The following is a 23,218-nucleotide window of genomic DNA, read 5'->3' as shown; positions in this document are numbered from 1 at the left end:
ACACTGGACCCATGGTTTGGAGACGAACAAAATGAAAATATATGGACACTTTTGACCAATGTGTAAGAGAAAGATACAAGAACAAAATCACTGCTGTCGGGATTTACCCGTATGAGACAGAGAAGGAAAATGTATCAGACGACGTGGACAAGCTGCCGATCCAGTTAACTACTTCGTGAACACCATGGAGACTGAAATCCATGAACGAATACAAACAATGTTTAAACATGAGTCCATTACTTATAATGGACTTACGAACTCTTCGTGTGAATAACAAGGTTCAGGTGACAGGCAGAGCACGGATATAATAGTAACATACATGTAGGTTACACGTCCGTGTTAGCTAGCAGCTAAAAGCTACATTAGCTAAGCTAATTTTGCTACATCGGCAGTAATTAACTACGGTAAATATCACTGATATTTATCTTAGTATTACATAGAGCTGGAATACTCACAAGTTGTGTTTGAGGAATAGTTGTCATGTACTTATATTATTTGTAAGTTAGGAACTCCATGGCAACTGCCAGAAAAGGGCAAAGTTCACTGACGTGTGACGTGACATGAGAACTAACGTTATGTCAGTTAAAATAATCAGATTAAATCAATTACTTACTGAAATGATTACAGGACTGATTTTCAACACCTTTATTCTGTTGTTGTCCATATGAATCAAAATTTAAATATCAACATTTAACCATTATTTTAGCAACAGTAGAAAGAATTATAGCTTTTCTGATTTTTTTTAAATAAAAAGTTAAATTATGTTATAAGGTTTAGGTAAATTCTCTTGTATAAATACAGATGTATTTTTATTGGAACATTCACACCCACCAAACATTAAATATGAGAGTAAATGACTGAACTAGCACTGACCGTCCGGCGTTTTTAACAAATCCAACATCTGCGAGAACGGCCTGGCAAAGGTCACAGCAGAAACACTCGGGGTGCCAGCTGTTGTTCATCGCCTTGATCACTCGGCCAATGATGAACTCACCTGAGAGGAGAACAAACGTTTACAGAAACAACAGCAATGAAGCGATTTGGCTCTTAAAATCCAGCTCTGTTCTCATTTGGTTCTGAACAAGAAGAAAGGTTTATGCTCACCACACTGATGGCAGCAAGGAGCGAACAGCATCTGGAAGTCATGTTCGCAGTACTTCCTGCCTTCAAACTGTCAAAACAAATATATTACTGGTGTTGTAATTCAAACGTTTCTCACTTTAACTCCAGCATAAAGTGCTGAAGTGCATTTTAAACAGGCACCAAAATGGTTGCATATAATACTTTTAACATTTTTATATGCATTTTAACATGTTAAAAGTTATTGATGTTTGCTCATAATGTCATGCAAATATATAGTCAGATATGTATACTGTTGAATATACATGGGGTTTAAGTGATGTTTAATCACAAAATAGTGATATAAAATACAAATAGTGGGAATAATTACAGAGAAAAATGTGAATAATTTCACAGCAGAACATCTGAACATGAAGAAGGAAATAATTAGTTTAATCTTTGTCATTAAATTAACTGCAGCTGTGGATGTTTCCTGGATTTCATTTTATCTCTGTGTATTTATAGCAACATGAACAGTAAGGAAAGGAAGAACTGATCTCCTTGTCTTTGATGCCTATTAACTATTGATCAGGTTGTGTGGTTCACATTAGAGGCCCTGTGTTGTTCGGGGAATCTGAGAAACACCTGACCTTGTTTCAACGTCTGTGGAGAAATAGTTTATTGGAAAAGCAGCTTTTAATAATTCAACACTGTTTAAAGGTTGTGATCACCTTGGTTTACTTCTGCAGAACATTTGTGTGCCAAAAAGTCTTCTACATGTTGTTTTATACTAACTGCACATATTACCATAATTTTTTTTTTAATTACGAGAGTAAAGCAACAATATTATGACAGTAAAGTAACAATAATAACAGAGAAAATTGTCAAATTACTAGAAAAAAGTTGTTTTCATGAAAACAAAGTTTTGATTACCAAATTCTAACCTCAAAATATGGTCAACATTCCTCATTTCAGTTTATTATAATTATTATAATTTATAATGTATTTTGTTATAAAATTACCACTTTGAAGTATTACAATTTTATTCAGGTAGTATTCCGAGTTTATTCTTGTATTCTATTTTATTCTCGTATTATTTTTGAGTTACTGGGGAACGATTTTATTCTTGTTATATTCTGACTTTTTTCATGTAATACCATGACTTTATTTGAATAGTTAATTTTTTTCTCTTAGCCTGGCACTAATACTCCTTCATATTACACATTGTGATTAAAACAATCCAAAATATTTCAAAAGTAGCCAATGATATCCTCCATAAACACAAAAAGAAGTTTTAAAATTATTATTTCATTGATTAAGGAAAAAGGGGTATTCACATTTCACATTTTGTGATTAACTATTATTAACCACATTTTGTTCACTTTATGTGACTTTGCAGAGTTTATAAATGCTTGAAAATCCTTCAATAGGAAAGAAAACTGGTCTATTTATTGCAAATACATAACCAGTTATTGCATTTAGTGTAAAATAGATTTTTTTTCACATGACTTTCTTTACCTTAAAGGGGATCAATCATACAAAATTAACATTTTGCATATTTTTATACATCCATTTGGGTTTCTCCTGCTTCCAAAAACAACCCAACTGCTTAAAAAACACCCAGTCGCTAATTGGCCATAAGTTAATTTTTTTGTGTTTGGAAATTGAGCCTTCGGAATATAACGCCACATCAGGAGGCACTGCTCGTCACCTAGCAACCCCAGTGAAGCCCAGCCTGTTACCTAGCAACCCAAGCTGAGCTCCAGGACATTTGTTCAGCTGATTTTGCTCTACAATGGCTGCTGGAAAAAGCAAAGTGTTTGATTGTTGATTTTACCATCCAGAAACCACTTGCTGCATTCTTGTTGGATGTCCAAGAGGCCCCACTTATGCTTTTCAAATATGTACGGCTGCATAATTGCACATCTGTTGCCGACATTTTCACAAGTGAGTGTAAACGTTGAGTAAACGAGTGTAAAATGTAACAAACATGTTTTATTTACCCCATAGACAGACCTATTGTAACATGTTCAAGGATGTATAGTAGGTTACTTTTAAATGAAATTATTTAAAAACTGCTTTTTGTATTTACTTTTATCTGATATTAAAATGTTGGATGATCTGAAACATTAAAGTGTAACAAAAAAAAGCAAAAACATAAATCTATTTAATTTTACAGCTCCATAAAAACACACAGACAGAGCAGATAGGAAGTGTGCTACACAGCATCTGCTGATTTTGCCTCAGGGAGCGCTTACATCTAAGAGTTATTGGCTCATGCATGTTTTTATTAATTTATCAGGGCATAGAAAGTTACCTCATAGAAGAGTCCCTCTGGGAACTGCTGGAAACACTGCGCACAGACGAAGCACTGCTCATGGTAAAGCTCCCCGTTGCTGTTCACTATCTTTTCCGCCGGCGCAAAGCGACTCTTGCAGCGCTCACACATGGCGTTGGCCAGGGCGTTGGCCATGTTGCTGAAGACAAACATGAAGAAAAATAAATAAATCAGGGCAAAATGCACTGAAATCATGCAAAAAGGGCATAATTTAAATAAAAATGAATGATGAATGAATGGTTTATTGGTTTGGTATAAGTTGATTCAACCCAGGAGTAAACAGAGTTTGGGTAGGACAATAACTGGGATCACGCCAGAACACATAAAACAATGTTTAAAAAGTTGTTGCCACATTTCCCACAGCATGATAACAGCTGGAAGATTAAACTGAGAGAGACAGCGGAGAGGGAACATGTGATGTAAGAGTTTCCAGGTTTATTTTGGTTCTGGTTCATCAGGGTGGGAGGCTAAGCGAGGAGTAAAACCTGCATGTTGTCCTTCTGGCACAGCAAGAAGCTGCTGCTAATCAAATCTGAGGTATGAGGACAAACATCGGCTTTTAAATTGGATTTAAGATTACAGGACAGGGAAGAAACAACATGTGCAGGATTAACGATCAGATAAAATATTTTTATCACAGTAAAACATGTTCGGCACTATATCAACAGGGATGGGTGTAATATTTTCTAATATTTAGAAATAATAATCTCAAAATCTGAGACACAAGAAACAAGCCCAAGAAGTATGAACTCTTATGAACTCAAGTTATGACTCTTTTCAGTCTGTAATGAAACAGAGTGGATGAAGTAGAATGTTAAACTAGAATAAGTAAGGATTCCAGATTGAAGTCCTGATAAATGCATTTTGTTCAGCGTATGAACAGGTTTTTCCCTGACATACTGGCCGCTTGTTCTTTAGTTTTTTTAAAACCTGTTTGAAATGCATAATTAAAAGTAGAAATGAAAAAATAACTGTTTGACCGTTGTTCATTTAAGATTTTTGTTTACATGGCTTTGAATTTACTATCACAAAATCACTCTACACAATACGCGTACTGCTTAATTGCAATAAGGTAATTTTTTTAGCCAACATGGACTCGGACTCTATGCCTGTAATATAATTCATGACAATAGTTGTGTAACATAACACTGAAAAGAGGTGGTAAAATTATAAATAAAAAAAGTTTGATCAAAAATAGATAAAACAACTCAATGATGATCTTGATGAAGCAAATAAAAAAAGTCTGAGATGGAAACTTTGATTTTATTACTGTAAAAAAGAAAAACAGGCCTTGGATTTTCTCAGTGTTGGGGAGGTTTGTGATTGGCCCAACTATATTACAAAAACAAAATGTTAACAATATTGGTTCATCGTTCTGAGAAATCTTTGAAATGTAAATGCTAACCCAAACAGAAGGTTTATTTTTCTGAGTTTGTGTCTCCCATCCAGATGCAACATTTTTATTTTATCTCATGAAAGAAAAAAGCTTTCCATAGCACAGGTGTGGGGTTTTTTTTTTGTTTTGCATTTGTCTCCATTTGTTTTGGCTCTGTTTACTTTAACATGTGTGCTGAGTTAGAAACTGAGAGGAAATTGAACAGAATGTAAAAGTAAACTGAAGCTACAACTGTTTAGCCTAGCACTGCTTTAGCCATGCTCATCTTCTTCTTTTGAATTTTACCGCATTTAATGACAAACTTATCACCACCTTACCACTGATGTAAGATCAGAACTGTTAGAGTTTTTGACTGGAGTCCATCAGGCAATAAAAACAGTTTTTAAAAACGCATAGCAGTTACTAATTATCTTCCCATCAACAATAGAAATTGTGTAATATAATTTAATTGCGCTGCCTTTGTGCTTTCTCACAGCGCTTTAATGCTAATATGATTGCCCAAGTGGTTGTTTCCAGATTTTGTGTTGATTAAAGCTGCAAGATATTAGGAAATCATGCAATTGCAATGTCATTCATGAGCACAAAGGGCTGTAAAACCTAATTTCTTATAAGGACTTTCATTAAAAAACAAAGATGCCCTCTGATAACGGTGACATTAAATCTAAATACTTTAATGCTTATAATAAGAACATAAAATCCAGATAGATGTCCCTGCTCTGCAGTTTAATACCCAATAAGCTGGATGTAGGTGGAAATATGAAGCAGGGAGACATATTGCTATGAAAAACACAGAGGAGGGGGAATTGGAGGAACAATCCTGGCTTTCCTGCTTTCGAAAAGGTCAAAATAGCACAGTGTGTGAAGGCAACACACAAGACCATGGAGGATCATCACAAAGTGAAACCATCTGGTAATTTTTACTTAGTTATGCTGGATTTTTCTCAAAGAAGTCCAAAAACACGATTCATTTGTTCTCATTTTTGGGTTATGCGCCAAACATCAACATGTGAACAACGGCAGCTGTATGAAGCATTTATTATATCATACACCTAGCATTAAAAAGGTGTTTAGCTGGAATGCGCTGTAAAAATACCACTTTGAGGCAAGATGTGTCCAGTCTGCTGCGGGATTATCACATACACATTTTTCTTCTGGCTCGTTTGGACTGATATCAAACACCCTGACAGCCCTGCCCTGGCCGTGAGGAAGTGATACATCCCTCAGGCATTTCCACCCTCATATCTGCCTTTAGCAGCACCCATAGCCAAACTGAACACATTTATATAGCTTGGGGAAAAAAGGCCTTTCCTAATTAAATTTAATCCAATTTTCCATATCTCTTGGCTTAGTTTTTGTTGGGATCTGCTCAAAAGCTGCTTTCATGCGGCTAAATTAAATTCACACATGAGGCAGAGAAAGAAAGCAGAGAGTTATGTTCTCACAGCTCAAAAGACTGGCACCTGGAAAGAGTTTGCAAGGTGACAGGAAGTAAAAAGCCTGCTTAGAGCTTTGCTTTATAACATGTCCATGTGTTTTCTTCTTTGGTTCATGTATTTGTATAAATAATATGCTGTATCAACAGGACAAACAAAAAAGAGATGAAGACAGCAAGAAAAAGTATGAGAGAAGCATCTTCTTGAAGCACAGACTTGTTCAGCATGAATTCCCATGTGGCATCAGCATGTCATTCTTTACGCTTTGAACTTCTGATTTGCAGTAAAGTCAGCACATTGTCCAATTGTAATTACTGCGTTGTGAAGACAGTGTGGGTGAACATTTGCTCCTGCAGATTCACATATCAACTGAAACGCATTTCTAGGGGTCCAATAAAAACCAAATACCTTTAGCAGTTAGAAATCGTTAGTAGTGGGCTAATAACAGCGCTAACCTTTAGCGCACATGGCTTTACCTAAATTAATTTTTCCAGATAAATTCTAAATCTCTGATTTCCTTTGCTGTTTTGTAAATTTTTAGATGATAAAAGTCAAAATCTGTGTTGAAGTTTTGATTATTGACTGTAAAAATTATTCTGGTAGTTAGACATTAATATTCATGCTCTTATTTTGAAGTTCGTGGTACAGATCTGTTTCCTATTCTCTCTTTTTTTACACTATTTCAATGACTAAACATACAGAACACAAAAAACAGAACAAGATGTAAACATAAATACAATAGAGTATAATATATAAATTAAAATTAAATGTAATCTTTCAAAGGCAGATATGATTTGAACTGAAGTTAATGCTTTAGGATTAGCTTCCACTAAATGTTGGTGTAGTTCTTTAGCGTTAGCGGCATTACAGTTTATGATTAGTGCTTTAGGGTTAGAGCAATTAATCTTTTAGTTAGTGTGCCTACATCAGCAAATTATACACTTTTATTTCGGGTACTGTTGGGATATTGCTAAAAGTGCAAAAAGTGATTTCTTTTCCGTCTGTTTAGATAACTTTGATTGTTCAAACATAACCCAAAAGAGCATAAATACTGCTCTTAAAAAAATCTACAACTGCCTACAATTACTGTATATAATCACTTCATCACTAGATGCAACTTCTTCCTCCAAAACTGCAGATAATCAGTTGTTTAAATTTTGAGCTACCCTTATTAAATAATACAATTACCCAATTCTACAATGCCATGCATTTTATAGTAGTTGGTTAGAAACATATATAGTTAAAAGCACAGTAGTTCATCTTTCTAATGATGTCTTGGGTTTATTGTGTCACAGACTCCGAGTATCAGTAGGGGAATGTTATGTTTTGCTGTAGGAGGGAGTGGTGCACTCTAAAAAACAGATTGCACAGTGAAAAAAAGAACATTTTATAAGAATATTGAGGCAGGAAAACAATCATTTTAAGCACAGCAAACTTCCTTATTGCAACTGAGGTGTCAACAATATACATAGCATTAACTTTAATAACTGTACTTATGGTTTCTAATGTGATGTAATAATGCAGGCAACTGACTTGGGCTACTTTATAATCAGCATCATAACAGATGAACGGCACACTGTAAAAAATATGCTAGTTGTCTTGTTGCTTTGACTCAGTGAAGTTGTAGTAACTGTAATTGTCAAGTTCAAAACACTTAAGATATTTCCTTAACTGTCTTATTATATTAAACTAAAAATGATTAGTTAACAGGAATTTTACTTAAGTTTTTACATTACTACATCAAGTTGACTTTCCATAAAAATTTACATTTTTATATCTTAACTCATTTTTAAGTTGTTTTTTTTTTTTTTTTACTGCAGCCAGGTAAAAATGTTACTATTTGTACTACTAGTAAAATTGGTAATATTACCAATTTTCTAACTAATAATACAAATTAAGTACCTGTTGATAGTTACCTCACTCATTTTTAAATAATCTCCTCAAAAAGCTTTGATCCAAATCCTGCAGGTGACCTAATGCCCATCTTTTCCTGCATCAGGTGATGAACAGTTTAGAAATGCAGTATGTATATTTAGCTCTGCTGTCTCTCAAGCGCACATATTTTGAATGCCAGCTGGCATATGCCATTTTGTATAACAACTCTCCCCCCGTTTGGCACGAAAATAGCCCTCCCTGTGCGTTCCCTCCTGTAGCGTCCAGATATCTCTGCACAAACAGCAGCTTGAGCTAATCAGACTGTCCGCTTCAGCTCCACGGAGGAATTCCTCACATTCTGCAGCACTGCAGTCGGATCGGACTTAAGCTAATAACGTGACGGCAAATACGACCTCAACATTCTTTACCTTCTAAATATATGAAAATGTTGGATTTAATGTGATACCAATTGACCTTTTTCATCAGCAAGAAGAAAGTTTAACTACTTCTCATATCAATACACATTTATGGTTTAAAAAACAACTTTCACCACCAGATTTGTTGAATTTCTGTTCCAATTTTCTAGCACTACTTACAAGCGAGCATAAAAGTCACAGAACTCTTTATAGACTTTGACGTCACTCTTCCGTCTCTGGGACTTGGACACCGGGAGCTCAGCCTCTCCCCCGTCCCCAGCCTGAAGCCTCTGGTAGCCGTTCATCTCTCCGTGGCGGATGTGGTCCGGGGCTTCGCCATCCTCAGGTATGGAAGGTGGCACGGCGCGCCCGTTCATTTCCACGCTCATCTCCGGCAGATTGAGTCAACTCCTTGGGCTCTGGGTAAAATCCTCTGTGATCGTTGGAAGTGTCGGAGCCGTAACTCACGCAGCGGGAGGGAGAACCGAGGTGCCGATCAAACTGTGCTGGGAAATCTCTCCCTCTCTCTACTTGTCTCAAACACACAGACTCCGTCACTGATGGACTCAACACTCCCTCGTTCTCTCATTCCCCCTGTTGCTCTCTTATTCACACACACACTATCAGCCTCCCCTCCCGTCACTCGGTGGCTATTCTTGGGCAGGATACTGAAATAAAGAGCCCACCCTGACTGACGCCTGTGCAGACAGAGGTCACTGTGTCACAATGATGCACACAAACACGTGTCCTCGTTTCATTTTTCAACCGTTTCCTCAACTGACTCAAGTTTTTGTGTTTAGCAGCTGGAGCTTGAGGTAAACAAGTGAGACACTAAGAAAAGAGCAACAGGCAAACTAATCACTACGACCGTTTCATCATCTGGTTGACATCACTGAGCAAAACAAAACTGCAGAAAGTGTTTCGGGAGGCAAGCCGGATAACGTCAATCAAGCTCACCATTCTGATTTAGATGGAAAACTTTAAATGACTTTGGTAACACTTATGAAGAACTGACATGACACTGGCATAAACATGACATAACACCTGTCATGAACATTAATGAGTCTTTATGAATGTTTACGGATGTTGTCATGCAGTGTCTTTTGGTAAATAATGACATTTCTTAAGCACAGATGGATTAAAACCGATTAAAAGGGTCAACATTTAGCTTATAAACTGTGGAGTACTTGGCCTTTAGACCAGGTTTGCCCAAAGTTGGTCTTTGAGGGCCGGCATCCTGCATGTTTTAGTTCTCTCCCTGGTTTAACGGACCTGGATCAAATGATGGCTCGTTAGAAGGCCTAAGAGCAGGGGTCCCCAAACTTTTTCCTGCGAGGGCCACATAACTGTTCCCTTTTCTGGTTGGGGGCCGGTCTTAGTTTTTCGAGAAAGAAACCTTAGAAAAGTTTTGTTGATGGGGGGGGATTGGATTACTGCCGACTACATATTCGCGTTTGTAGATAGATTTTTACCCAGAATGCAAATGGAAAAAAAACTGTGAGCGAAACGGTGACTGGTACTGACTAGTATATATTCCATTGAGGGAAACTAAGTTTCATATCTGCTCAAGAGCCCCCTTGGTGGCTGAAGAAAAATCCACATATATATGAAAAAAAAAGCACTGAATGCTCTCTGGTAGTGTTCAGGGGGCCGGACCAAATGAGGAGGCGGGCCGGATCCAGTATTGTTCATGGGGCCGGACCAAATGAGGAGGCGGGCCGGATCCGGCCCGCGGGCCGTAGTTTGGGGACCCCTGCCTAAGTACCACCAGAACTAAAACATGCAAGATGCCGGCCCTCGAGGACCGACTTTGGGCACCCCTGCTTTAGACCAACATTTAGCTTTATACGTTTAACATCGGAACAGGACGTAGAGAGACTCGTTAGTTTACAAATCTAGAACAAACTTAGAAAGTAACGTCTACCTGATGCAGAACAAGAGTCAAACATGGAGAACCAACATTTAGCTTTATATTGTACACATCTAGAACTCCACCCACAACACTAGAACCAACATTTAGTTTTATCAGAACAAGAATCCAGAGAAACCCTTACCAGTTTATAAACTACGGACTACTTATTTTTATTCTTATTAAACATAGGGAACCAATATGTACTTTACCTTGTCTTTCTTTTGGTTTTGTTGTTTTGTTTGTATTTCCTTCTAATTCATGTAAAGCACTTTGAATTGCCTTGTTGCTTAAAATGTGCTATATAAATAAAATTACCTATCGAATGACACTTCATGATGACAATATTCAAACATTCAGAAAGACTCTTTCATGTTTATGATAGGTGTTATGTCAGTCTTATGCACATCCTTTCAAATAAAGTGTTACCGTTACTTTTAAAATAAATAGTGATCAAACAGTAGATTTTTCATGTTGACATTGATCCTAAACTGATAAATCCAGTTTAAAATGCACCATATCTAAGTGAAAACTCTTTGTGGCAAGAACACTCTTCAGTGTGGAAGTCGGTGTTGAACAAAGAAGACTCAAAGCTTGCTACAGTGAAGTCATAAGATTCACAGCAGGGTGTAAGAAGTTCCTAAAAATTTAGTGTATTTTCTAGTTCTCGCAGTCAAAACTTGTCTCTGCTCGGATCAAATTCAAGCTTGCAAACCTCTCTGCTCGCTTGAGAATCATTTTCTGCTCACTTGGAACAATAGAATACCGTCGCCTGGCAACCACTCAGCCAATAGAATTAAAGCGTTGTACTGGGTGCGTTTGTTTAATTGTAGTGGGTGCGCCTGCATGCCTACTATTGTAGGTTTGAGAAAGCACAGTGAATATTTGAAAGACAGCAGAAATTTTGAGTACAAGAATTACACATTTTGAGAAGAAAGGCATGAAATCTTGCTTTCAGACTGAAAATGTGTGCTCTTGGATTATGGCAGAAAAATTCCTTCATACAATACCTCTTTCTAATAATATAAAAGAGGCAGCTTTAGTGTAAATTGTATTTATTACACAAGTTTAGCCAAGGAGATCTGACCCTGATATGGTTGTTTCTCATTACAAATTGCTGTTGCACAAGTACCAGGATATTCGAAACAGTTAAACATGTGACCCGTTTGGCTGCAATGCCCTCACTAAGCAGCGCCTATTTAGCTCTTTAATTTTAATTGCAAACTTCAACTTCATGTTCACCTTTCTAATAACAACTTAACCCCGTGCTTAATGTGCTTATTTATGAGCCGTTTATTTCCAGAGTCAGAGCCGGTTCAGCTTGAATACAAGTCTAAAACCCAACAGGGAAACTATTTGGATCAATTATAAAATATTTTAATCCTTCAAAATCCCACAACGCTCTAAGCAACGGCATTCCTGTAAACCCTAAAATCTGGGTAGATAGACAGCTCTTTATGTGGTTGTGCTCAACCGGCTCCACAAATTAACGACCACTTTGCAAAGCATCAAAACAACTCCAGGCCAGATCCGGAAATACTCTGCAGCGAGACAAACAAGCTCGACGCTCAAACGGAGAAGAAGCAGCCGATCCGTTTTTACAGCAGAACGAAGGATTTATTAACGAAAGCTGGAGTTTACGTCATGATGTCCAAGCCCTGCGTGTGTGTGTGTGTGTGTGTGTGTGTGTGTGTCCAGCTGAGATGCATCTGAGTGTCTTCATGACTCCATTCTACAAATAGATGTTCATTGGAGCCTCAACTCCAAACTAGGTGATGGCAGCTGCTGTTTTGTGTATATATGTCAGATTGTATACACAGAGAGACGGCTGTCTCTATTGACACGGGTCAACAAACTATTTTATTTTTTCAGCTAAAATGCTGAATTATCAAATATTTACAATTTCAGACAATTTCCTCTAATTTATGTCAGTAATACTTTAATCCCTGAAGAAAATTAAACGTTTTAACTCATATTATACAGATTTCTTCAAAGAGTTGCAGCTCCTGTAGCTGTCTGTATTACAGCAAATCTGAAGAAGCCTCTGACTGAAGACTACTGTTGTATAGCAGTTTGATGAAGAGGATGCTCAGGATTATCTGTAAGGTTCCAATAATATCCACAGGTTCCTCCTTATCACATTGTTTATCCGTTTAAGTCATTTTTGTTGATGCTGCCATGGCAACACGAGATGGCAGAAGACATTCTTGCACACCTGATATTTGTCTTTATTCAGAGAAAAGGTCTTAAAAAAAACTTTCATATACTCATATTATAATAAACTTTGGTGATTTGAAATCAAACACACAAACGTTGAATATTATTCAACGTTTGTGTGTTTGATTTCAAATCACCAAAGTTTTGTGTTGTATTTTTCTTTTTAAATATTGGTTGCTTTATTAAAAAGTTCCTTTCGGTCACAGTTTGATTTGATATTGATTTGATTTAATATTGCTTAAAATAGTTTCACACTGATCCAGTGTTGATTATTTTAGGAATCAATCATTCTATCATTTTTTCCCAGTGATTAATCGAGTAATTGGATAAAAAAAAAAAAAACATTCTGCAGATTTTTTTATGTAACCACTTAAAAAAATATAGAAATAATTCAAGAACTTTTTTAAAAAAAGGCAGTAAACATCTTATTACCTTAATATTACATAGCAAAGGACACATCTGCAGCTAATAAATACTTGATTAAGCCATTTTCTGTTTCATCAGCAAAGTTTAGAGCTAATCTGTTGACTATTATTTAAATTAACTAATCAATAACTGGATAGAAAAATGTGCTTAATGGGATAATTTTACATAATTTGACCCAGGTAAACCTAAAACTATCACACTTGAGGAGCTTTTGGTTGAGCAGATTTACAAACAAAGGATTTTTTTTAATCTAAAGTGCAAAATGTATATATTTTTTATATATTTGGGTTAATTACTGCTTGATTGTGTTATTTTTTCAGCAAATGGTATATTTTAGATTCTGTATACTCCAATTAATGATTAATCGATTACTAACTTAGTTAATTGTTTCTATTAATCTGACTAATTGTTTTAGCCCTAAATAGTATACAAGTAATTCTCTGGATTATCTATCAATAATTTGATGTATTGCCCTTTTTTAATGTTTCCTGCAGCCGTTGTGGTTCAGTATGTCACTGTAAAATAAAACACAATAACGCTTATGCTCAATAAAACTGGAGTAAAGTTTATGTAAATGTAAATAATTCTCCTTTTTTGTGGAAATTGAGATAACTTCAGTTTCTAGCATATTTAAATGTTGCCATTCAGACCCACACTGGACTAAACATTAAATGGTTTCCTACTGGGAACCAGTGATGACTGATGAATGGGCAGAGGGTGGGCACTCAACAGGAAGCTTGATTTCTGCTCAGGACTCCACCCTAGAATCCAGCAGCCAGTTATCGGGTGTCCACCCTGCCGTATTGTTCAAGTGGATTTTCTCACATCGGTGCAAGCCCTGTTTACGACTGGGTGAAAAATTACTTTAAATAGGACGATTTTGAAAAGCCCAAACCAGACTCCCCATGCAGACTTGGTTATTACTTAAATGACTGTTTAGCAAAATGAAAGGGATGAGACCACACAGAAAATGCAGCTATGATTAACATTTGATGTGCCTCCATCCTTCCTCTGCACGCTCTGCCGAAAGTGGAAACAAACCAAAGATATTCATATTAGTCTTTAAGTCCGGGCCCTCTGAGGCACGCAAACCGCAAAATAGATTACATGTTGTTGTGACATCCAGCATAGAGATTCTCAAAGCTCATTTGGTTTCTCTTGAAGTGAGTCGCTGTGTTTCCATTCACCAGAACGTTGCACAAATTGGAATAATGAAAATAAATGTGTTTAATGGAAACAGCTATTTGGACAAGGGTTAATGTTTTTTGATTAAAAAAAAGTTTTTATGCTAGGATGAGGTGGTTTTACCAAAACTAGACGCGTTTCGAATAGAATTAAACTTTTTCTATATTCTGCCAATGTTGGAAAAAAAAAAATAATCACAATTTTGCAATTTCAGTATTTCAAGTCAGTTCAGTTTTTCTGTATCAGTCCACTTCAGAAGAAAGTGACCATCCATCCATCCATCCATCCATCCATCCATCCATCCATCCATCCATCCATCCATCCATCCATCCATCCATCCATCCACTCACTTCCTTATCCCATTGGGGTTGGGAGGGGTGCTGGTGCCTATTTCCTGCTGTCGGCTGGTGAGAGGTCACCTTGGACAAGTCGCCAACCGGGCAACACAGGGTGATTACGTATTTATACGATATTCAGTTGCAGTTTTGCAAAATACGCACATTTTATTGGCATGCTTCCATTAAGCAAATTAATTTTTGTAATTCCAATTTTCACAATTTTATGGTCAAAGGAAACGTGGAAATTTTTTTTTGCATCACGTTAGTTTATGATTTTTTTAAATTGTTTTTCTTAATGTTACATCAGTTACAACACAAAGAACAAAAGAGAATCATGTGCTGCCTCAAACACATACACACACACACACACACACACACACACACACAAGAAAAAAAAAACTGTAAAAAATAAATAAACAGTAAAAAAAAAAAAAAACAACAACCAAAAAACAAAAACAAAAACAAACTAAAATCTTAGGGACTAAAGACTCAAAAGGACCCCAAAGTTTCAAAAATATGTCTGATTTCTGGTTAAGATGATGAGTCAGTTTTTCCAAAGGAAGGATGACAGATCTCTGTGTAATCCACATATTCAATGTAGGGACATATGGTGAAATCCATCATACCAAAATAAACAAAATAAATCCAAATGGTCAGGGTAAGCAATTTGCTCGTTTTTGCTGCTGACATGAAGACACATGGAGAACATGTGTTGATACGTTTGTCAACTTTGGCTTAAAAAAGCTCCAGCAACTGTCAAAAACAGGGGAGATAGGCTTCTCTCCAAGTCAATGCAGGTCAAAGGTCAGGTCATCCATGCAACATTTTGGGAATGACAGGGAATATTGCGTACTGTTCCAGTACGCAATTCAAGGATTGTCTTTATTACTAACAAGCAGCGTTAGATGGATAACTGTGATGAAAAAACTGTGTTGCATTTTACTGGGAAGCAAGTATGAGCTGAAGATATTTCATGTTTTGTCTTGTTAACTTTATTTCTGAAGCTCAGGCCTGCAACACTTTACTAAAAAATGTTGGTGCAATAAACTTTTAGTACTTTGGAATGCTGCCATTTCTTCTTCAGACATTTCTGAGTTAGGAGACATTTTCTGCAATAATTTCCTTAATTTCCTTGACATCCAGTCAATAAAAAAACTAAAGCTGCACAATGTACCAGACCGCAGGGATCATGACAGTTTCAATGATTGATTGTAAAGCAGGGAGTGGATACAACTAAATGTATTGAAACCCATGAGTAACAGGAGTATTACACCCTTTAAAACATGAAATTTAAGTTATTTTCAGTTGTTACTGGTAGGCCTGTCATGATAACAAATTTTGCTGGACGATAAATTGGCCCAGAAGTTATTGTGATAAATTATATTACTGTGGTTTCGAGATTATTTTCAAATAATTTAATGTTAATGGCATAGTAATGCCATTATGCCAAACAAAGATCAAGAAATTTATCAGAGGAACTGGAATACATTTTAAATATCCAAAATAAATAAACAAAACAAACAACAAACAACAAAATGAGATATGAAGTCTCCGTAAATAATATGTCCTTCAAAAATAGGGCTAGTTAAGACCAAACCACCGAACTAGAGACTTCTGTCATTCCGGTTTTAGTAGAAAAATTAAATATAATCACAGTTTCATGCATTTTGAAGCTATTTAGAAAATCAATTTGATATGAAACTTTGACATATAATGCTGTAATTTCAAATAGTCTTAAAAAAAATTAGAAAAGAACAATTTCCCGTCAAAATGCTGGGAGAGAATAGGAAACAAACCAGCTGAAATACGTCACTGAAGCTTATCTAATGGCCTAATGGATTTGATCACAGCACACTGAAGTGTGCAGACTCAAGTCACGGGTCTGTTTTCCTCTGCTGAAGGCTCACAAATCAAACACGCCCAGGTCACACACCTGTTCTCCCAGAGTCAACAGCAGCCATGGCAACACAGACAGGAGAGCTGCTGGGGCAAAACTTTCCTGCCCCTGGCAGAGCTTCAAGTACGTTTGTGCCAACACAAGCACGGACAGCTACACGATCGCATAAAACCGAGTCACACACCGAACCAGTGACTGGGCAAACAACACATGACTAACGTTTCTATTGTTCTGCACAATCGGCCTCAAGGGACCTTTTGACCCGCACCATCAGCGGTCCACTTCTATTTCACTTCCAGGGGAGGAAATCATGTGCATCAGAGGATAACATCTCATGCTAGATTTATTTTGTCCTTAATAGTTTACAGACTTTTTCATCTTTAGTTTCTGTTACAGATTTAACTGAGATCAGAAAAAGCTTAAGCTGCCTGATAAAACAATGTATTTTCTCATGAGCAAATCTTGGACATGCAGTGCTGTGGAAAAACATTCCTAACGCTGATGAGTTTTTTTATTTTTTCATATTTTGCAGGCAACCTTATTGATATCATATGTGACGGACAAAAACAAAGTATTGTGTAACATTATTGATCAAACAACATCTCGAAAACGAAGGAGGACAGCAGAGAAGTCAGAGTCTGGCTATAAAATAATAACATTTGAAAACAGAAGGAGTTTGCCAAAACATCCACCCATAGACCACATGTGTCAAACTGGAGGCCCGGGGGCCAAATCTAGACCGCTGTAGCTTTTTAAGTGGCCCTCTAGACTCCAAATTATATCAAAAAGTCACTCCTATTTTTCACAAATATGCAAAATACATACAAAATCAGAAGATCCCCACATTTTTTCTGATTTTTACTCCACATTTTTCTCATAATTTCATCAAGAAATGTATACATTTAGTTTTGTCTTTTCCTTATACAAGCGTTTGTTCTTTTCTTAGTGCCTCGTCTCCTCCTTTTACTTTTCCCTTGTATATGCGTCTTCTTTGGAGGACCAAAACTGACGTAATTAAAAATAAAAGCAGAAATCTATATTTTTGCTTGAAAATAAAATAACACTGTGGCGTGAAAGGAAAAAAAATAATACAAGAACTTGAGAGGAAACTGTAGATAAAACAGGAACTGACACGTCACCAGTTTGATGGTATTTCAGATATTTAAAAGAAAAAATAAATAAATAAGTATTGAAAGACAGATATGGAACGGTGATTTTCATCCAGGCCTAATCTAGTCGTTCTTTTTCAATGGTTTTCCTTTTTAAGCATGAACTTCACTGTATTCGGTCAGGTAAAGATTTAAAGGAAGTTGAAGGAAGAAGTTTGAAAGATCTTTAAAAGCGTATCTGTTTTGTTTTGTTTAAGTCAGATGTAATGAACTTTTTAAAAGTTTCATTCTAAAGATTTAAGTACCGAACAAACGAAAACAAAACTTCCTCATCCACCAGAAAGCGTTAGCGGGTTAACCGCGGACACCCTGGAGCAGGAGCTCCATCTTTATGTCCACATTCCTGAAATTACAACATTCCTCAGGCCTCTTCAGGATCCGTCTCTGACACACAGAGGGTTGGAAAGGTGTGGCGAAAGACGGGGGGTTTCACAAAGAACAGAACACCAGAGAGACGCTGATGGTATCATATTGAGCAAACAAACGTTGCAAAAAATCTCCTGACGTTACTGAACTCCAGCCAGGAGAGTTCAACCATCAGCTGCGGTGTTTACTGATCAAACCCTCCACTCAGGTAGCAGCTTATCCGTTCTGGTCGGTACGCAGCAGACGGGTAAGGACTTATCTACAAGGATGTCTCAGTGATTAAAAACAACAACAACTCAATCGTTCAATCAGCTCAACCTAACGAAAGCGAAACTGACGGCCAGCCACCACTACGGTTCAGAAGGCTGGACGGATCCATCCGACACGTTAAGTGGGTTTTTTAAAACATGAATATATGACAAGTAATTACATTTGAAAACAATAAGATAAAGTTGAGGGATGATTAAACGACTGTTTGCTATAGAAACGGGTGAAGGTTTCAAGTAAAATGAGGCAATAAATCAATTTAATGGAATAATTAAAATTTCTGTTTTTGAGGATTTCATTTCTGTAAAATCTGGATTTGTTTCACCAATCTACTCCTTTGGTAGTTCAGAGTTACCGTCTTGCATGTTTTTCAACTTCTTTTAATTTGGACTCTGCAGCTAAATAACTATTTAAATAAGTTATATCTGCTTCACTTAACATCATTAAACTGTAGGGCTAATCGGTTGATTATTTTTCCAATTAACCAGTAACTTAATAACAAAAGGTGCTTAATAGGAGGATTTAACAGTATTTGAAGCAGGTGGAGCTAAAACTGAGACGTTTGAGGAGTTATGGGCATAAGGAAGGGTTTTCATCTAAAATGCTAAATATTGATATTTCTTGTTCAGCTTTGGGTTAATTACTGCTGCAAAATTGTTGTTTTTTCAGTAAATCACATATTTACCGAAAACACACGTTATCAATACGTTTTATTATTTTAAATTACTATCATTTAATAGTTTTTAGGTATATTGTTTAGGGACAAGTGCTACAAATTAGATTACACTATAAAAACCATGATATGAATTGTTTTATTCGGTTTGTCTATTTTAATGTGTGTCTGTTCCTATTAAATAAGTCTAACTGAATATTAGAGACTGTATAATCCAGTTAGCGATTAATCGGTTGCTAAATAATTATTTCAAAACTCGATTAATCACGGTGAATTCGATTAATTGTTTCAGCCGTACTGCATGTTGGTTCACACCTTCCTGTTCTCCACATTTATTTCTAAACAGATGAAAACGGCCATTACTGGCGGGTCATGGCAGCATTTCTAACTGGATCTCATCCTCTGTTGACAGAAAATGAAGTTTCTGAAAGGCCTCCACTCACCTGTCTCTCGCCAGCCCTCCATAGCTGTCCGGCCTCTCCTGCCTTCGCCTGTACAAATCTGAGTTGGACAACTCCTTCAGCCTCAGAGACTTCATCTCCCCGCCGTCGCTCTGCCTCTCCCTCCCTTCCTTCCTCAGCTGAAACCCCCTGTCCGCTCTAACAACAACACTTCCAGAGTAAATGTTGGATCCAAATTATAATATCAGGTCTTGTTCTGCTCTCTCACTCTCCCTCAAACACACCCGCAGGCCTCGCAGCGCGAACACCTATCAGCTCCTTCTGGCTCCTCCTCCCTCCCACCTGGAGCAGGTAGAGGGGGAAGGAGTCGCAGAAACGGAGACAGAGAAAGGGATTGTTGCTTTGGTGTGGGTTCACCGCCTACTGCTCTCTCTGCTGGGATGCTCTCTCAAAAACAAAAACAAGGCAGAGAAAAGACAGAGTGGACAGTTTCCAGAACTGTCAAGAAGTTGGTTGGATCATCCAAATAGGGGTAGATTTCTGCCAAAAAAAACTCCAACATTTTTGAGATTCAAAAGTCAAAAATTTGCTAGAAAAAAAATCAGAAAATTTTAGCTTAATCTTAGAGGTTTTCTAGAAAAGCAAGAAAATTTCTGAGTTTCAAATGTCAAAAATCTGCAAGCAAAAACTCAAGAAATGTTGAGATTAATCTCAAAATATTGAGATTAATATTTTTTTTCCTTTTTTTTTCTAGAAAAAAAGGAAATATCTGTGTTTGAAAAGTCAAAGAATTTCTAGAAAAAAAATCTGCAATTTTTAGATTCATCTCAAGGGGAGTATAAAAAAAACTAAAATTTGCAGGAGGTTCAATTTGAGTTTACAAATTCATCTCAAAATTTCAGAAACCTTGAATTTTTGAGATGAATCTGAAATATTCCAGGAAAACATGAAAATAAATGAGTTTCAAAAGTCAAAAATTTTCAACATTTCAAACTCAGACAACTTCTGAAATGTTTGACTTTTGAAACAGAAATGTCCAGGTATTTTTCTAGAAAATATCAGACTCATCTCAAAATTTCTGAATTTTTTCTAATGCATTTTCAACTTTTGCAGCTCAGACATTTTCTCAGCCAATAGCCAATTATTTTCCTCATATTTCTCCAGGCGTCCTGAGTCACCGTTGTGACGTTGTTTAAAAACACTTAGAAGCAGCAGATAAATGAACCAAGTGTTTAAAACTTGCTTTCTGCTCCTCTTGTGAACTGAGAAAACGTCTCAGCAGAAACAACAAACCACTGAAATCCAAAATGTCAACTGATGAATAATTCATCGCAGCGTTTTGTGAGAACAACCGCTCCTTTTTCACTCACACACAATATTTTCACTTTTCTAAAGACTAGACAGCTGAATGTTCATCTGTATGAGAACCATATAAATGACTATTGTTGTAGGAATTGATTATTCTGGTGATTAATCGAATTCTTGGCTAAAAAAAGAATTGAAATGAAATGAATGAAAAGTATGTTCTGCGTACTTTTCATTTGACAAGCTCATTCTAATTTTATCATGTGATTAATTGATTAATTGCGACAGAGAACATATCATCAACAGAGGAGCTGCGGTTTATTTCACTTACTTTATTCAAACTGATTGCTGTGTGTATGAACATTTTTAAAATCTTAACACCACACTTTTCCGTCCTGAAGACAGAAATCATCACCTCATGATCCCTGCGGTTACTTTGCTGCAGTTCATCTCTGCTGACGGTGCAGATTTAATTTTAGATGGGCAGAGTTGTTAAATTGCTGCTGTCAGAGTTTCATTGTGCATCACCTTGGTATGCGCAGACAGGTCTGCAGCCAATAAACACATTGCCGTTCACCTGCTTGCCTTGGCCTGCTCAGGATTCCACATGTCGTCGACACGGAGCGTCAAAGTTCAACTTTCACACCAGATTAACGTCCTGGAGCAAATCACAAGTCCCAATATGCAAGAAAACTGGCAATTAATTAACTTATAATCTGTAAATATTGTATCAAATGAGATATAGTCCAATTTCTGCTTAAAATTAGAACGTTTTATGTTCTCTGCAGAGAATTACAAAGCGAAAACAAAGATGCTGCATTTTGTTTTAAAGGTTTAAATCTGTGATAAATCTCATTTATCAGTAGCCAGACAACATAAACATTCCTATTTCCTTTAGTTTACTGCCTCTATGTGGTTATCACTGGTATTACAGCCACTGCATCCAATTCAATATTTTGTCTTAAAACGTCCAAAAAATGTAACTATGGTCATTGTGGACTTAAAAAATAGTAAAAAATTACATAAACTGAGACATTTCTGTATCTAATTAATCTAGAACCACAGATATATATGTTTTGCAAACTTTCTGCACAAATTAAGTTAGATTTTATTTCGTTTTAATCTGAAATTGGATTACTGATCTCCTGCTGCAACCATTTGCAATCATCATTCTGCAGGCGTAAAGCGAACCACACTGTTGCACACAAGAGGAAGTACACGCGAGTCCGAAAGCATAAAAAGTTTTAAAGGTGACGTTCAAACCGTTCAATGAGCTTGATCTGTGTGTGTGAAAGAGATTTAATGTTGCTTTAAAAAGAGAGAAAACGGTGAATTTCTCTTCTTACCTACAATCTGTCAGAAATTCAGGAGGATGTTTCCAATGTTTCTACAGTCCTGTTTGCTGTCACCACTGACACTCCCACTGCATTTATCAGGGCCTGCATGGCCACATCACTTCCTGTTTGCAGTGCAGTGTGTGTGTGTGTGTGTGTGTGTGTGTGTGTGTGTGTGTGTGATATTTGACCCAACAGCTCTGTTTGTCTGAGTAAGATATATTGGCAAAGAACCCAGACGAAAATGTCTTGTATTCAGGTTTGTAAACTTTTTCCACAGTACAATTTTTCAAACTTGTATGTTTTCAAACTTTTCCAGGACCACAATGAACAAAAGAAGACTTTTTTTTTATGATACAGCTTATTTCTGTATTCTACATTGGACAGCAGGGACAACGTAAACTAAAATATGACAAAATTTTATGTTTTGAAATGTCTGACCCTACAACTGACTGGCTCAAGAAAGTTATCAAAAATAATAATTTTTTTTTTGCCAAGTTTCCTGGCGTTTAGTAAGTAGAATATTTTTTATTAGTCTACCTGAGCTAGATCAAGAGAAATTTGGTCTGATTTAACTTCAGACACTTCAGACAGTGAGGATATATATGCATTCCAAGTTTAGCCTCATTGAAATTCAAGCTTTTTCAAGGATGTTGTGTGGTTTTGTTTCAGTCCATTTGTTGTTTTTCAGGTGAGTTTTAAAGAGTTAAATGGAGCAGAAAACGAACAGGAAAAGAAAATAATTCAATGACTAAACAAACGAGTAATTCTCAGGAAAGTCGTGTCAGATGGAAACATTTGAAGGGAAAATGATTAATTCAGTCGTCATGGGTGAGTCCTGAATGTTCGACACAACTCTTCCTCTTAGAAAGAAAGGGGAAACATTTATATATTACTATGTTGCAGGATGTACAGACAATGTTCATGTTGATTTAGAAATATTTGTAAGAACTTTTTTGATATTTGCGCTAATGCATGATGTTAAATGTGACTTTTTATTACTCGACTTAGTGGTTACGGATTATAACTAGCGGCAGTCACTTAAACCCAACGTTTTTGACCAACTTTGAGAAGCATTTGCAATAAGATCAGAAAAACTTTGGGGATTTGCTGATTTTTTTGTGAATTTTGCGGATTTGTGAAAAACTGGAGGGACTTATTTATGTAATTTGGAGCCAAGAGGGCCATAAAAAAAGAACAGTGGGCCAGATTTG

General features: G+C 36.6%; 1 protein-coding gene across 7 annotated transcripts in view; it reads right to left on the bottom strand.

Annotated features, from left to right (window-relative positions):
• Nucleotides 1–23,218, bottom strand: part of LOC106934979 (LIM and senescent cell antigen-like-containing domain protein 1) — a 35,063-nt gene that overhangs the window by 5,455 nt on the left and 6,390 nt on the right. The window contains exons 1-4 of one of the 7 annotated variants that reach the window (XM_015015183.1): nucleotides 19,408–19,637; nucleotides 3,377–3,542; nucleotides 1,105–1,171; nucleotides 874–994 (exon numbers count right to left, since the gene is read on the bottom strand). In XM_015015183.1, coding sequence (XP_014870669.1) covers nucleotides 874–994; nucleotides 1,105–1,171; nucleotides 3,377–3,542; nucleotides 19,408–19,502 — 449 coding nt within the window. In that variant the 5' untranslated portion in view covers nucleotides 19,503–19,637. Of the gene's footprint in view, nucleotides 1–873; nucleotides 995–1,104; nucleotides 1,172–3,376; nucleotides 3,543–8,697; nucleotides 9,194–19,407; nucleotides 19,638–23,218 lie in introns of those variants that run through there. The other 6 variants (XM_015015184.1, XM_015015182.1, XM_015015187.1 and 3 more) reach the window with 6 other exon arrangements.

The sequence above is a fragment of the Poecilia latipinna genome, unplaced genomic scaffold, assembly GCF_001443285.1.
Source record: "Poecilia latipinna isolate Pla-1442-1.1 unplaced genomic scaffold, P_latipinna-1.0 Scaffold1890, whole genome shotgun sequence".
Taxonomy (NCBI): Eukaryota; Metazoa; Chordata; class Actinopteri; order Cyprinodontiformes; family Poeciliidae; genus Poecilia; species Poecilia latipinna.
The sequence above is the reverse complement of the archived record's forward strand: the minus strand, read 5'-3'. Positions and strand labels throughout refer to the sequence as shown.